General features: G+C 47.9%; 1 protein-coding gene across 1 annotated transcript; it reads left to right on the top strand.

Annotated features, from left to right (window-relative positions):
• On the top strand, nucleotides 1-6,403 carry SPATA31F1 (SPATA31 subfamily F member 1). Its single transcript, XM_012531055.3, has 4 exons — nucleotides 1-196; nucleotides 860-905; nucleotides 1,446-1,506; nucleotides 2,515-6,403. The coding sequence occupies exons 1-4, from the start codon at nucleotides 53-55 to the stop codon at nucleotides 6,230-6,232; spliced, it is 3,969 nt and encodes a 1,322-aa protein (XP_012386509.2). The 5' UTR covers nucleotides 1-52; the 3' UTR covers nucleotides 6,233-6,403.
• Nucleotides 6,404-14,453: the final 8,050 nt, after the last annotated feature.

Below are 14,453 nucleotides of genomic sequence, written 5' to 3'. Positions count from 1 at the left end.
GAGGCCTAGATATAGGGATGGCTGATCTCCTCATGCTAATGAGGTTTAGACCATGTTAAGCCCTACTTTTATTCTGTGGGATGTTGGATATCCCTTATATACCTATGGCTCCATCTTCATCATTATCCTAATTATTTGGCAAGTGAAAAGGAGACGTCACGGATTAAAGCTAAAACCTACAAGGAGCTGCTGCAAGGTATAGAAACACTATAACCTAGATTAAACTGATTAAGCCTTAGACAAAAAGCGTTTAAGTCTTCAATTTCTCTCCTTATCATTCTCCACCCCCTTTTCTTAAACCGTATCTTCAATTACTGTTGTATAATCATTTTTTTCTCAAAGCCTAGAAAAAATTCCTTACCAGATTTTTTCTGCTGTGTACTCTAATTGAGAAGAATCTCCTCCAGGCTTTGGTTGAGATCTAGAGGATATGGAGTCTACTTCAATGGATCTCAGAAGATCTCCCAGTTTAGTTGATTTTTCTGGTTGCTGGTATTCTGTATTTACATACTGTTGAAATTGATATCATTTTAAACTGAAGGCCTTTTACTGCTTGAACTATCTATTATTTAATCTGTTATTCTCTTACTCTTGTTCCATCTTCCTGTAGAACCTCTCCTGGGGTGGGGTGGGAGGTATGGAGTATAGAGTATGGAAGAGCCCCAAAATGATTCAGATATCAGCAGAGAAGGGAAATGAGGTAAAAAGAAGAAATTATGGAAAGGAAAGTAGAAAAGTATATAAAATACAGAAAGATATATAGAAAGAGATCTGGAAGTATTTATGGATTTTATCTCATTTTGGATGTGAAAAAGAAAATGTTGTTCCAGCTTCACATTCTAACTTTTTTGTCTTTAAGAGTCATCAAAAAGTCAAACACAGGGCCAAAGATGGAGCCTCAAGAGGTAAATTTTCCATCTCTCCTCACATTCCTTTCCACTGCAGGTGAGGTTCCCATGGATCCTGAGAGTCTCTGACCTTTGGATGTCAGAAGTCATGTCCTATAAACACTGAAAGCTCCAACTCCCCAAAATGACAACTTCTCACATCCTTCCCTGAATGGAATAGTGGAGCCTGGGAATATTCCAAATTTCTCTGCCTTATCCTCTTGGAACTGAAGAGATGAAGAAGTAGGCACAAGTCCTTAAATGCATCATTTACTAGTTTTATGATCCTATGGAAGTCACTTCATTCTCAGTCTTATTATCCATAAAATGGACATAAAGTTGAGGATACTGCCTCATGCAGTGGTTGTGAGATCTAATGAGATTAGAAATGAGATGGCACATCATAAATGTTTGTCATATACAGATTAGCCTTAGAGCATTGACGCTTGGGGTTTGCATTCTCATTTCACTCAGAGTCAAAGGTCTTATTTTCATGTTCCTAGAGTATGCCTGTGAACTCTCTCCCATCCCACATAACACTGTCACCTCATTTCTCAGCTAGGAGACCTTCCCGGAAAGAAGCTGAGAAGACACAGGAGCTGCTCTCTCTCATGAAAAGGTGATCTCTTGCTCTTGACTGTCTACCAAATTCTAGCCTGGCCTGTGATGAGTTTTCAGCTTGACCTGGAACAGGGATGAGGAAAGTGATAATGGCTGAGAGGAAGCTATGCACAGTAGAAACTGGTTAACAGATTAAGAAGGTGGCCAGGGTAGAGGGAGTCAAATGTCCCAAGGAGGAGGAGTCTCCCAATTTTGCTCTTGGTGCTAGAGTCAAGTAGTTCTAGAATTCAGGGGTTGACTATTGAATAATTCATAAAGACTCTATATGGAGTTGAAGTTAGGAATGAAAGTTACCCAGTCAAGAGAATGGTTTATGCATAAATAAGTCAACATCATCTATCCTCTTGGTCACATACACCACTTCAAGGGCAGAGACTCCTCTAAGCCTAACTGGACATTACTGATATTAATCCTCTAGTCAGTTTTTGGGGAAGCCAGTTCCCAGACAGCTCTAAGACAGGAGCATATTGTCTTATTCTCTTCTTAATATCTCTGAGACCATGATTGGTTCCCAAGAGATATTATGTACAGGATTAGGGACAGCCAAGAGCCCCAGAATTGAATTTCCACAATGATACCAATTTCAATAGTACAGAAATGTAGAATACCATGCTTTAGCTTTCTTAGCCCTAAGCAAAACTAACCCAGTTCTACCTAGTGAGGTTCCTAGTGATGCCTCAACAGCTAACTACTTGGATCCTCAATCTATCTGGTTCATTCTCCTGGTTCAGCTTCTCAACACAGGTCAGAAGAGAACAAATCCATCCTCTCAGAGAGACATGCCCTCCTAGGTAGTCCAATACCTTGCCCAAATTCTCAACTCAACCAGCCCTAACCATCCAAATGCCATTTTCATAGGGGAAAAAAGGAGTGGTGGTAGTCACCCATGAGATTGACTCCAGGTCTTATAAGACTAGGGGTGTGCTGCACCTAGACCCTAGGCCATACTCTAACCAGGAGGCAGAGGACTCTGCTTCAGTAACAGTTGCCATGATTCCCTTCCCAGCCAGGAGTGGCTTCCTCAGGACGGAAGTGTGCGGAGGCTCCTGTGTGCAGATCCCTGCTGCCAAGTTTGCAATGCTGTGGCTCTGGATGTTCAGCAACTGCTGGCGGGTGAGAACATTTCATCAGGGGCATCGCAGGTCTCTTCTTGCCTAGAAAATTTGTCCATGTCTAGTGTCTCTTTTGAGCAGAGTCTGGAGCAGCCTTCCCAGCAGTCTAGAGAGCTTTCACCGGCATCTCTAACCTCCACACTGACACAAATAAAGGATCAGAAATCCTTAACCCAGACAGATGACCAGTCATACAATATAGCCAGTATCCGAGATTACTTGGCTAAACACCTGAAGCTAGGGCAGGGATTACCACTGTCAGTTGTGCCCAGAGGCATAGAGTCTGTGACTTCTTCAAGGCTTGAGGAGCCTAGGGTTCCAGTGAACCAGCAGGAGATGATGAAAAGAAGCTCTGGGATTGTGCAGAGCAACCAAGGCCAGCAGCCTTTAAAGTCCCAGGTCCTTTTACTGCCCCTGAACCCAGACCTCACTAACCTGACACATCCTATGGCTTTGCATATGGCCACTGTCCTTCCTGCCCACCTGCCGTTCCTCAGTCCTGAAGTCCTGAGGCTTCTTGAGGTCCATGTCAAAAAATGGATGCATTTCCAGAGGTGGGGGCTCCCCAGGCGTGTGGAGGAGTCCCTGAGGCAGCTTATACCAGATCCACCACTGTTTTATCAGCCTGGAAATAACCAACCAGTTTCTTTCATCCTGAATAATACTTCGAAGGCCTCTGCTAAAAAACTTGGGACCATTTCCCACCAGACCTGGGGTTCACATATGACAGGCCAGCCCATCCAGGCCTTCTGGGTTTCTGAATGGTCCATTACAGGCCCAGAACAAAGAAGCCCCAGTCAAACCTCAAACGCTATGGCACTGGCCTTGCCCTCTCCAGCCTTTCAAGTCCTAAGGGGCATTTACACACTGCCTGGGGGAGAGGCTGATGTGCAGCAGAAATACAGCCAGTTGTTCTGTGGCCTTCCTTCTCTGCACAGTGAGTCCCTGGTAGCCACTTTCTTAGGGTCTCAAGGTCTCTCCACAAATGGAAGCATGTCCAAACCCCCCTTGAATGTTTCTTTTCTCTTCAATGAGCTCTCGTTACTCCCCCTGCTGCCTAAAACTCCACCCCACTCACCCCCACCTTCTGCCCCACCAACCCCAAATTGGGCCTCTCCACCTAAACATCAACAAGCCCAGATGAATGTTCCATTTCTGACTCTGGCTGAGTGTGAAACTTTGGAGTGGCACCTGATGCAGAGGCAGCTCCAGCTTCAGTGGGGCTGGCCAGCTGTTTTCCAGAGAACTCAGCATGCCCACGGCCCCATGACATATGAGCCCCATGACACAGCCCGGTCTCCTGAGACTGTGGACCCTCCCTGGCCAGGGAAGCACATCTCAGTCTTCACAAGGGAACTACTCTTCTTCCCGGAACATGCCAGGAGGCTGCTGGAATTCCATCTCCAGAAGCAATTGATTCACCATCGCTGGGGCCTGCCCCAGAAGATCCAGCAGTCCATCCAGTTGCTCTTGTCCCCCAATGAGCAGCAGGCTATGTCCTGGAACACCACCGCTCTGACCAATATAGGTGCCTCCCAGCCTGCGGCCCCAGAGGCCTATGTGTCTACTGACCTGTTCTCACCCATCATGGCCTCAGGTGTGTACCCAACATCATACTTGCTCACCCAGGCCAAGGCAGTACTGCAGAATCACATTGACTCCAAATGCAGGCAGATCCATCAGGGCACTGTCCCTGCCCTTGTGGCTAGCTCTTGGAACTGCAGAATTCGTGGGGGCCTGGCAGTGGCTCCCTCCTCCTGCATTCCAGAAAACAAGCCTGTACAGCTACAGGCTGCAGCTGACCACAACCTACATCAGAATGTTAAACCCTGGATGCCAACGGCCCTTGATCACCAGCAACAGGCCTCACCAGGTGCCATCACTGAACACCCTAAACTGTCCCAAACCCTGACAGAGGTAGCCATTGAGAAATTAGAGACAACTTTACGGCACAAATATTTGGCCTTCCTGTCAGGGCTACCTGCTCTTTATTATGTGGCTCTCTCCAGGGCCATGATCCCAGCAATCGCTAGCCAATGTACAATCACAGAGATGGTGCCTGAGCCTGTTGTGTGCCCAACAGAGCCTCGGACTCAGACAACCTCATGTGAAGATCAATGTATAGGTCCTGGGCCAGACTTTGAAGATGCCGATGAGACTTGTGCAGACAGTGCACAGGAGTTCCAGACCCAAGTGCAGGAGGAAGGTGTGATGGAGATGGCGTCTCCAGAGTGCCAGAGAGAGCCTGTTAGCTCCTACTTTCTCAAGACACACATGTTGACCAAACTAAACTTCCATCTGAGAAAAAAGGCCCTAGAGATACACTTGGGAATTCCCATAAAGGCAAGGGAGTCCAGGGAACAAATCGTGGCAGTCCCAGAGAAGATATACACAAAGGAGTCTCTTAAGAGTCTGAACAGACAAGGGAAAACATTACTCCAGAAACTCCCAATCTCACTACACAGTCCTCATGCCCCAGATCCACAATTGGCCAACCTCAAAGAACGGCTAGCCCTTGAGCTAAAGGCAGTGCAGCAGAGCCAAAAGCAAGCTAGTTCAAGAGCACTTCCCCATGGTTCTGCCCAGAGGACCTCCAAGATCTCACAGCCCAGTGGCAACAGGACAGAGGCCCAGGTGCTTTGTGTTCAGATGGATGCCAAAGTGAACAACCCCAGCCTGGAAAAAACCTGGAGTCCTGAACCTTACAGTCCTGGCAAGAGCAAGGATTTCGCCCAAGTCCCCCCATTGACAGTGAAGAAAGAGGACCTGGGGAAACCCCAAACAGCAGGGAACCATGGAGAAGGGGATGCAGGATTTGGGCTCTCCACAACCAGAGATCAAAGACACCTTGCTGAAGACCAGAGGCCAGCAGAGACACCTCTGAAAAGAACACACCGAGGACCCTGGCGATGGAGTCATAGCTCTCCTCTCGCTGCTTCTGGTCAACAGAGTCCCCATCACAGCCCCCAGCGAAAGCTCCCAGCGTTACCTCCAGGAGTCCCTGGGGGGAAAGCATCTAAAAAGAATGATCTGCGAGACAATCAAACCAAACTAGGTGTCATCATCAATGCAGCAAGGATTCCTGAGTCTGCCGAGCATGTGGTGTCCCAGGCTTCACAGACACAGCCTTTCCTGGGCCAGCTAATTCAGGGTAAGACACTGCATGGTCCGGTTATGCATGGGCAAGTGATGGTAGCCCATACTCAAAAGAGCCCCAGCCTTCCAGACTCTGGCTTGAGAAATAAGATGAAATGGTTCCTGAACTGTATTAACCCCAAGGCAAAAGGCAATGGGCGCAAGGAATCCCTTCCCTCCTCAGCTGAGAAAGCAGCCAAAACCAGGGAAAAAAATGTGGAAAAGGTCTCAGGCCCTACCAAAGACCCCATGGGACGAGTTAAGTCCAAGAAGCCAACAGGGGACCCCAACCACCAGCCTCCACACAAGGAGATGCAGGTGGACCTGGCCTTCTTGAGTGGCCCTCAATCCCAAGACAATCAGCTCTGGCACCACTCCCGTCAGTTCCGCTCTGCCTCAGGCCTGGGCCACCCCCGTCACTGCCCCCGGCACTGTCCTCGAGTGGCTTTTTTCACCCAATCAGAGAACTTATCGTAGGTCCCAATTCTCACTTCAGAGGAAATACTGGTCTCCCCAAGATGACCCAGTGCAATCAAAGAGAGTTTGTAAACTCCCAAACCTCTGCATCTCTTCAAGAGGACTGCTGTTGGCATTTACATTAAAGTGCAGGTGGGGCAGAGCTCTACCCTAAATATACTCTGTATCTCTAAGCAAAGAGTTGCCTGTTTGCTGCGCCTTCTCTCCACAGTGGTGTCTTAAAGAAAGCCATGAGGGAGGCTAAAAGGGCATTCGTACCTGGGGAAGAAGCTTAATCCACATTTTAGATGGTCACCATTCCACAGAGCTCCTCCCAGCCCATCCTGCACTGTGGATAAATGGGTTTGAGCAAAGTGTACCTCGTCTGAGGTACATTGAGACTAGAGGTCGGGGTGGATTCAATCATGGCTTCTCTTCATGCCCTTGGTCCCCAGAGGAGCCATGTGGATGTGATCATGGCACTGACAAGGAGAAGCGACCGGATCCAGCACAATTTTGGCCCACAGGCAAAATTCATTAACTGATGCCTTATAGTGTGCCTACAATCTGGAGGGTGGACGGTAACTAAGAGGGCAACTGCACTCCATTTTTGAGGAAAGGATTTTGTGTTTGTGTTTTGATAGATGTCAAAAAAACAAACTACAAAATCTTCCTTCCCTCTCTCCTCCCTGTTGCTTTCTATCTTGGAACCTGCTGTAACCTGTGTTCTTGGGAGAGATGTCAAAAAACAAAATATAGAATCTCCCTTCTCTCTCCCCTCCCTGTTGGTTTCCATCTGGAAACCTGCTGTTACCTGTTCTTCGGGGAAGGAGATGAGTAAACCGTGGGCTTTACTCTGCTTCCCCGTAGTGTGAAGAAAAGCACTGAGATATGCATGACATTTCTGGGAAAAAAACCCAGACTCAAGGGGATTTCAAGACATATTCCAGCCTGTGAGTTACTGCCAGCAGCTTGGCCTTGGCCATACAGCTGAGTCCCATTTCTACACCACATAAACCTGAGGCTCTTCTTGACCACCCTCCTTTCCACCAGCCTTGCCTTACTGAATATATATTTCTTGGTAAGCAGTGGTGCTGAACTGAGTCAGCTGTATCCCCGCCTGTGATCAGAAGATGACTCCTGTCTTTTCCCCCACCAAAGACTGCACCAGATAAGCCTGCAGGCTCCAGACCACTAAACTTAAGCTTGTTTCTCATCATCCTTCTCCATCTTTTAATTATGACCCACTGCATTTGAGGAAGCACCAAATCTGTTCACCTTGACTGAAGGCTTTACGTCTTTTGGAACGTGCTCTGTTCATTATCCAGCTACAAAAAGTGGCCAGGAATCTAGAATCTAGTGCCAGTAACTCTCTGAAACCCTTGGGGTGAAACGCAGAAACCTAAGAGGGGAGGAAGGCTGAGAAACAAGCTAAGACCTGTAAGTGCTGCCAAGAAATGTACATCCCTCCAAACAATGTCCTGTGACATGTTCCCTTACACACAGACTAAATGAAGTTCTTCCTATGGACGTATTTGTGGAGCTTCTTGGGTAGCTTGCCATACCGGGGCATTCCTAGGGCTCTTCCCTGCCTCCTATTCAGGCCAGCCTGCACCCCAACCCCAGCACCATCACTGGGCGGGTGATCACCACCAAAGGCAGGCTTGGTAGCCTGGTGGCAGAGTCAGACCTCTCAGTGGTGGCCATCATGCTCATAGTCCCTTGAACTCTTAAGGTGACCCAAGTAGACGCTGTCCTTCCATCTCCTGTTTACCAGGTTTGGATAGCTATTAGTCTCTCTTGAAGGAAAACTAGAATCCCGACAACTTAAGAAGGCCATGGCAGAACAGCATAACTCAGGGCTATGACCGTTACACTCAGCAAAAAAGTTAACAAGGGGTAAGCATTTGGTTCATCCCCTTCCCTTTGAGAGGACACATCTGGCTGAAAAGGCCTGGGAATGATTTCAGGGGAAGATGATATACAAAAACTAATGGCAGCAAAATCACAACTCAAGAAAAACATTACAAAATCCTCAAGCAAGTGTTTTTACAATTTTCAGGCCAAATCTCTAACACTTGGGGGGGATGCAGGTTTTAAGGTCCAAGTCACAGGCATGGAATGTGGGAAAAAATAATCAGGGTTAGAATCGTAGTTCTGCCACTTGGCAAGTTAATATTTCTGAGTCCCAGTTTCTTTCATCTGGAAAAGGGAACAAATGTTTATTCATAAGCAAATCTCTATTTCTACTAATGTACTCATGATTCCCAAATGCATTTCAGTGGCCTAGTGTTCTCCCCTGAGCTACAGACTGTACAGCCAACAGCAAAGGAAGGAAACTTCATCTTCCTCCAAAGGCACCATATTTAATTAAAAATTTACACTCATCCTCCACCCCATCTGTTTTCCAGTGTCAGAGAATGGTACCACTATCTACCCATTTTCTTGCTCAGCACATGCATCAAGTTCTAATTGTGGGTTCTAATCTTGATATCTCTTAACTTGATCCCCTCTCCTATTCTTACTACCTCAGCTTTTAGTTTAGCTTCTTATCCTTTCCTGCCTGAATGATCATAATAGGGTGTGTCATATTCCCAAGGCCTAGGGAAGCGATTAGCACATGGTAATACCTTAATATTAATCGAATCCATAGTCTGGGGTAGGAGACAAATTATTACATCAACATGATAGGTGCTATGGGCGGAGGGAGGCGAGCATGCCACTGGAGAAAGTTCTCAGTTGATGAAGAGAACCCCATAAAGGTCATAGTAAAAATGACCTGGACCTGACTATTGCATCAACGATTCAAATATTTGAGTACTTACTATGTGCCAGGTACTATGGCAGACACAACATTCAACAAAACAGTATGCTCCTGTGGAGCTGATGATCTCATGGGGTAGACAGTCTCATAAGCCCAAACTATCTAATCAACATATACACTTGGATATCCAGTATTCATCTCACTGTAAAAACTTGAACTGATTCTTTGCCCCCAAAACCACCATCCAATCACACCTATCAACCCTTCTCCAACTGCAGTTAATGGCAACTACATATTTCAAGTTGTTCAGGTCAAAAACCTTGTGACATCCTTGACTGTTTCTCTAGCACTTCATATCCAATTGATCAGGAAGGTTGTGTTTACCTCCAAAATAAATCCAGAATCTGACCACTTCACACCCCGTCTGCTATTACCACTATCTTCAATAGTCTCATAACCAATCTCCCTGCATCTTCCTGAGCCATACCTCCAACATCTATTCTCAATTCAGCAAACAGCAGCCTGAGTAATCCTCAAGGGAGGTCCTGGTGAGGTAGGTAGATGATGGATGGATGGACAGATAGATAGATAGATAGATAGATAGATAGATAGATAGATAGATAGATAGACAGATAATAAAGAAATAGAGATAGAGATAAAACAGATGACAGATGAAGGTACATGATGGATGGATGGATAGATAGATAGATGCTTAAATGTATTTAAAACCAAGAGGATGGATCACCAAGGGAGTGAATATAAAGGAGTGATCATGGACTGGACTCTGTAAGTGTCCAATGTTAAGAAATGGGGAAAAAAGAAGGCCCCAATAAGTGGAAAAGACTGAGACGCGGCTGCCAGAGATGGAGGAAGAAAATAAAAGTGTAGTGTAACAGAAGCCAAGAGAAGAACATATTTCAAGGAGAAAATGATCAAATGCATGAAAAGTTGCCATTCAGCCAGGTAAGATGAGGGCTCAGAGTTCAGCATTAGCTTTAGCAACATAGAGATCATGCTCCCGAGGGGGACAGACTCAGATGAATGATGGAGATGAAGGTGTGACTGAAGGGGTTTCAAGAAACGAAGGACCCAGGACAAAATGATGATGCTGGACAATGCCCATCCCAAAAAACAGTATCTACAACCACAGGCAAAACAGCTCCCTCCATCTGCCCCATAAGATCTAAGCCTCCTCTCAATTTGAAGCAGAGCAGGCATCGCCATCACGCAATCCCTAAGACTGAGGAATAAAGAGTACAAGGGGGAAACGTAACCATAGACCAAAGAAAACTTACTGTTACTGCACATTCCTTATGAAGTGGCATAAGGGATTGTGGAATGTGGCTGCCTCATTGGTTCCTAGGAAATCCAGGACCACTCACTATCCCATCAAACTAGGAGGTCATACTGGCTGGACTTGTTTCCTCTGATGGGACCACAAGGCTTATGTGTCTGAAGATAGGATGCAAAAGAGCCAGTATTGGAAGAAACACAGATGTGTCCCTGGTCTGAATGGTGATACTGTACCTACAGGATGGGGACCCAGACTCTAATGTGGCCCCCAGGCCAGTGCCAACACACTCCAGATTTCCTAAAGCATCCCCAAAGATCAAAGGAGGTTTAGTGGCAGGCACATCCTCCCTGCCTGGTGGGAGTTGGGCAGAGAGCCACAAGGCAGGGAGAAACTAAAGAGAGAACTGGAGTAAAGGGAAGTGACTCAGAAGGGTCACAGCAGCATCAGGGGGGGAAGCCAGGGTGAGCGTGCACACATCCTGGCTCAGGGTGGAGCAGGTCCTTCCCATGGTCCCCCACAGGCCCCTACCTGCCCAAACCCAGCATGGGCTCATACTGCTGACCAAAGTCCGGGACCAAGGGCTGGGGGCAGTGAGATGAGTTGGAACTGAGACCATTAGGATTCTGAGTTCTCAGCAAAGTCAAGAGCTGAAAGAGGGTCAGATCCTATGAATTCATGCAGGATGTTGTTCAGGGGATGACACCTTGCTCATCACACCCCATAACCATACCACAATCTACCCTCCACCTCCTCCAAGGCTAAAGAGAGGTAAAATCAGAACAAAGGCCTTGTGGCAAGGCACAAAATCAACACTTTACAACCCCAGAATTGGTGGTAGATGTGAGGCACTTGCTTGGGAACTTTTACCTCATCTCTGGCCCTTTGAAGTAACATCAAGTCACTTGATAATGACAGCCCTGACCTGCTAGAGTCATTCCTTTTGGCTCCCAGGAAGGGCACTTCAGAATTCTATCAAGGTAATTGCAAGCAACGGACCACCAGCAGTGGGAGGAGAGTGGCTTCTCCCCAACATCACTTCTCTGAGTCCCTGAGGATGGGACCAAGGCTGCTTCACTTTTCTATGTGCTCACTGCACCCCAGCTAGGGAGGGCAAAACATGCTGAGTGCAGAAGTGAGGGGTGACACCCCACTGAGATGCTGCTTCCTGTTTCTTGGGAGAGGTGGCTGGGCCTCTGCTGCTTTCCTGGCACCTCCAAGTACTGCAGCTCCACCTGGGCTCAGGTGCCCAAGGTGCTGCCAAGGCTATCATGGGGAAAGATCCCAGAAGGCTTCCGGGGCTACTGCTGGGAGGGGAGAGAAGAATGGCCTGCCTTGTGCTGGGGTGCAGGGATGGGAAATGGGCACTGTGAGGCAGGTAAGGTGCTGGAGGACGGGGAAGACCAGAACCCTAACAGGTCTGGCCAGCCTTGCACAGATGCCTCATTTCCATTCCCAGAGACACTGAGTTCAGGCCCTTGAATACTTGGTCTGGTGAGAGCATGGGGAGGAATGGGGTCTGGGAAGGGGCCAGAGGACATCTCTGTTTCCAGAAGGAGGAATGGGTGCTGCCAACTGCCCGCCCTCTCCCCTGCGTATCCTCTCCTCCACCATAACTTCTCTGGGTCCATGGCCAGGCAAGGAGCATGCTGGGGGTTTCCAGAGTATATCATTTCCAAGGTCAAGCCTGCTACAGAGGCTGCAGGGGCAGGGCCCTGGGCAGGCAGCCTGACCCCCAGGGAATCCAGACAGCGGGAAGGAAGCCTATTCTTTTGGTAAATAGTACTGGCAGCTGGAGTGTGTCGGGGAGAAGAGGAGGGTAAAGTGAGAGGCCAGAACCAAATCTCACAAAGACCCTTGGACTCAGCCACCTAGTCACACATGGACATAAAGAGAAAAACACAAGTTCAAAGAAGGCATGTAGAAACTAATACAGAGTACCACTCAGAGACATGTCCAGGAAAACACCTAGAGACACAAACACTCTCAGTCACACAGGCTCAGGCAAACACAGACACAAACATACATGCAGACACAAAGAAAGACTTGCAATAAAACACACAACACATCTCACAGATCGACAAACACAAATGCAGTCTGGATCCTTCAAATCCCCATTCCTCCATAAAGCACCTGAGGCCACTTCAGGCCAGGTCTGTCTCTCTGTTCTCTAAAGTCTGGTTTGTTCTTTTTCTTGTGCTTTAAAAAGAATAGTCTTGGACCATGTATATGCCCCTGATCTCAACCACTTGGGTGTTTGCTCTTAAAGAAATGTCAAGGGCAGGAAGTGCCCTCTGCCTTCCTCAGCAGCCCATCCTGCACCTACACACCCATGTCCACAGGCGCCTCCAACTTACTGCTGGCCCCATCCCTGCAGGCTCCTAGCCCATCTCTTCACACAGCAGACACAGATTTCAAGGAAAGAGCCAACCAGACAGACACCCTGCCAAGGGCACCCTCAGGGAACCATAAAGAACCAGGTCGTGTTCTTCAACCACATGTGCAGCTCTAGCCCAAACTTCCACATTAACCCCAGTCCCACCCCTATCAAACCTTCACCCTAACCCCAACTTCAACCCTATTCCACAAAGACAATTCTAAACCAGCAGTTCTAGTGTGATCCTTGGGTCAGTTGTCCCTCAGGAAGGTGAGACTGTGTTACCCAAAAAAGGTTTTTATGGTAAATGAAATTTGGTTAGAAAACCATGATGTCCCATCCCCCTAGGAGCTGGACGACTACTTTCTCTAGATGATAATCACAGCTACAAGGGCCACTCATGCTCCTCAGATGTGGAAGGCCAAGAACTGGCCAACAATCTCTTCTCTAAACCAGATCAACACCATACAATATACTTTAGCTTAAGTCCCTTTCCAGACTACTTTAAGAGCCTAAAACTACCCACAACACAATTATTTCTCTGCCAGGCCAATCCTAAACCCAATCTAAAATCCAGGCAGTGCCCAACTCCAGCCCTAAAAAAATTTCAATCCAAGATACACTAGCTCTCATCAACCTGAAGAACAAAACCAATTCCAAACCCTACTTTTACATCACCATGATTCCGACCCTATACTTACCTCTACCTGACTCCAATCTGTAACCACTGCATCAATGCTCTCTATTCTAAGCATAACCCTAACTCTAACCCTAAACCTAGGTAGGTAGACACACTGAGTAGTTTATGCAACCACACTATGCACACAGAGCAGCATGTCTTTGGAGGAGCTTAATGCTCGGCTGGGAGCCCAGGAGCACCGGAGCGCCCAGGCCCGTTGACTCTCATTGGACATACAGGCCCATAGGGGCTCAGCCCACCCCAAGCCCTGTTCCGGGACTAACCCAGCCCCTGAGCTGAAATTCCCACCAAAGCCCTCCCCAGGTCCTGCCCGCCAAGCTGGGAGCATCTGCTGCCCTGGAACCCCTGCCAGGCAGGAGCAGATGGGTCTGGGGCCTAGGGTGGGAGGGAATGTGGCCACTTCCCAATGTGGGGATTTCCAGACTCTTGCAACATCCACACCTAGGACCAGGACCGCTACCCCAGGCATGATCCAGGTGCCTGTCCTGATAAGGTAATGTGTCTGCTGGCACCAGGGCTGAGATTGGCCATGGATTAGAATTAGACATACCTCCTCTCCCCCTCCAGGGTCTCAATCTAGTGACAGAGTATGTCAGGTCTGCTCTTGTCACCAGGGGCAAAGATAAAGTCAGCCAAGGATACCTCCTTCACCTCCTACCACTTGGCACCAAGGCACCCTAGTATAGCACTCCTCTGTACCTTGGTCACCCCAGAGAGATTTCCAAACACTACCTAGGCTCTTTTGGAAGCTCACCAAGCCAAAGTCTTCCCCAAAACAATTGGAACTTAGGTGGAAACTCACATCCAGATCTGGAGCCATTTGAATCTTGTGTCACGTCCACCAATGTCTACATCCTCCCTGGGCTGAGGACCAAGAGAGGGGCTTGGTTCAGGGTGCAAGCTCCAGACCCCCTTGCCCAGCCATGTAGTTCAAGCTAAGCTAGACATCAGTGTGGGAAGAGCCCACATTAGCAGCTGAGACAGAGGAATGGCTGGGTGGTAGGACTTGGGGTCCCAGAGAAGGGTAACAACTCATCATCTCAGCCCCTCTCCTGGGGACTGAGTTGATACCTTGCTCCACTCCACTCCAGGATCCCTCTGTGCCTTTAC

This window comes from Dasypus novemcinctus, chromosome 8, assembly GCF_030445035.2.
Source record: "Dasypus novemcinctus isolate mDasNov1 chromosome 8, mDasNov1.1.hap2, whole genome shotgun sequence".
NCBI lineage: Eukaryota > Metazoa > Chordata > Mammalia > Cingulata > Dasypodidae > Dasypus > Dasypus novemcinctus.
Note: the sequence above shows the minus strand (reverse complement) of the source record. Positions and strands in the feature narration are given on the sequence as shown.